The 2,468-nt window shown below is 29.3% G+C and overlaps 1 protein-coding gene across 1 annotated transcript; it reads left to right on the top strand.

Annotated features, from left to right (window-relative positions):
* Positions 1-148: 148 nt before the first annotated feature.
* On the top strand, positions 149-2,128 carry LOC105460689 (UDP-glucuronosyltransferase 2B19-like; the record flags this gene model as incomplete). The annotated part of the gene is made up of 3 exons (XM_011707187.1): positions 149-385; positions 1,000-1,410; positions 1,898-2,128. Coding segments are annotated over 3 exons (879 nt in total), but the record flags the coding sequence as incomplete, so codon positions are not given.
* Positions 2,129-2,468: the final 340 nt, after the last annotated feature.

Raw genomic sequence — 2,468 nt, 5'->3', positions numbered from 1 at the left:
TCTCTCTTTCTTTTCTTTTATTTTTTGACATTTCGTTCTTTTTTTTCTCCGCATTTGCGTTTGCGTTGTGCGTTTGCGACTTATGTAGATGGGGCTTTAATATGTCACTTATCCTTTAGAGTGTAGAGTATCTATTTATTATTTTCAGGTTTTCGATGGTTTGATGGATGAGTTTGAAGGATCTGAGGATTTTAATCCAGCTGAATGGATGCATTACAGCTCATTTTATATGGTGTATTTTATACGCAATTATGGCATCAAAGCATGTAGCACAGTGATAGAAACTAAAGAAGCAAAGAATCTTTTGGAAATGATCAAGACTGTCGAGTTTGATGTTATAGTGCACGGTATCACATTAGTTGAATGTTTATTTGGCTTGTGGGAGGTAAAGATATTAGCTAATTAATAAAATGTAATTGTTTTATAACCCACTTTCAATTGCAAGCGACTTAGTCGAAGAAGTTGCCTTATAAATCAATTTGTATATAGCAAGCGCCTAGTCATTGTTTATATAATTAGTGATAATAGATCTTGATAACAAGTTAAAACAAACATTGAACTTCTGAAATGGTTAAGAATATGTGAAAAGATAATTGCTCTATAAATACATAGGGTATTAATCGGGAAATTGTTAAAACTATATAACTATTATTTTAAAAAATGAGTAAACAGAATGAAATGAATTATATGAAATAGAGAGAGACAGTATTAATACTGTACTAATGAGTTCGGAATATTTCGACTTTACGAAGTTATCCTCAGCCAAACAAGAAACTTTAATATTCGAAACGATCTGAACTTATTTTATGTCAACTACATTAAATTAAATTAAATTAATTTTTCTATTTTAAAATTGGCTGAAATTGAGCTTTTTTTTTCTTACATTATTTTATTTTGTCTATGTATTACAATAAAAATAACCGTTATATAATTTTAGCTATTGCCAATATCACTCTGTATTGTTTGTTAGGTATTGTATTGTACTGTATTGTATTGTAGGTTGCTAAAGGTAAGCCACCCGTTGTGGGATTTGTTCCGTTTGGCTTTACACCTTGGCTGAAGGATTATATCGGTGGCCCAAATTATCCAACTGTTCAACCTTATCCGCATACTGCAAAGCCTATAGGTTTTTGGCAAAAAATATGGAATGCTCTATATTATGTTGCGGATGATCTCATGCGACATTATTATTACTTGCCTATTATTCAACGGCATACTGCGAAATACATAGGCCATGCAACCAGGCCATTATACGAAATAGAAAGAGACAGTATTAATATTGTACTAATCAATAGTCATCCTACATTCGACTATGGAATCCCATTACCGCCAAACACTCTAGAGATTGCAGGACTGAATGCTCAGATCGTGCAACCGATTACCGGCGAGGTAGTCGTAACGTATCCCGAGGTAAAAGCAATTATTCTTCTTATTTGAAAAGCAAAAATTGAAAAAAAAGTATTTGCAAAAAACTGCATACTGAGGAAATGGAAATTTGATGTAATCTTGATATGAATTTAAATATAATATAATTATGGAACTGTTATTTATATTATAATATAGTTTTAACTATTCAGTAATTGCTATTTAATTTTTTTTATTAAGCACAGGATGAATTACAATTATAGAGAGTAAATAATATGTGGCATATTGCTAAATTTAAAAACTTAAAAATATTTTTTAAAATATTATTTATAAAGATTGATAAAGACTTTTAAAGAAAATGTTATATGAAGCTCATATGAATAAATTCGACAATTTAAATTTGACTTTTTGTTTAAATAATTCGCTTGAAAGTATGCATTTCTATTTACGACTAGCTATTTTGACAATAAAATATTTATGCTTATATATCGTATAATATTATTGAAATGTTTAGTTCACCATTATTTCGTAGAATATGCGTACATTTCTTGAGGGAGCAAGGAATGGAGCCATCGTAATATCGTTAGGAACAAGGGTGAAATGGAAGGCTATTGGAATAGACAAGATAAAGATAGTTATACTGGCTGTGTCGAAATTGAAACAACGTGTACTGTGGAAATTAGATATTAAAGTGCCATTTGAAATACCGGATAATCTAATGATTGTGAAATGGATACCGCAAAACGAAATTTTGTGTACGTGATGTTTTGATTTTTATAAAAACACAAAGAACATATGAAATATAAGATGTCCCGAATTTCGCGAATCAAAATATCATAGCAAGAAAGTCTTTAAAAAATGAAGTAAAAAAGTTATTTGTACATTTTTAATTTAAGCAGTAGTTTTTGAGATATAAGTTTGAATTGAGTTTAAATTTAGCCATTTATTAGATTACGATTAAATGGAAACATGTAAACGCATCGCTAGTATCAGTGGTTTATGCACTTCACGAGTACTAATCTATAATTGACTAAATTTAAACTCTTATATCTCAAAAAATATTGCTTAAAATAAAAATTTACAAATAACTTTTTTATTTAATT

Source organism: Wasmannia auropunctata, unplaced genomic scaffold, assembly GCF_000956235.1.
Source record: "Wasmannia auropunctata unplaced genomic scaffold, wasmannia.A_1.0 LD317727.1, whole genome shotgun sequence".
NCBI lineage: Eukaryota > Metazoa > Arthropoda > Insecta > Hymenoptera > Formicidae > Wasmannia > Wasmannia auropunctata.
This window is presented reverse-complemented; position numbering and strand designations above follow the sequence as displayed.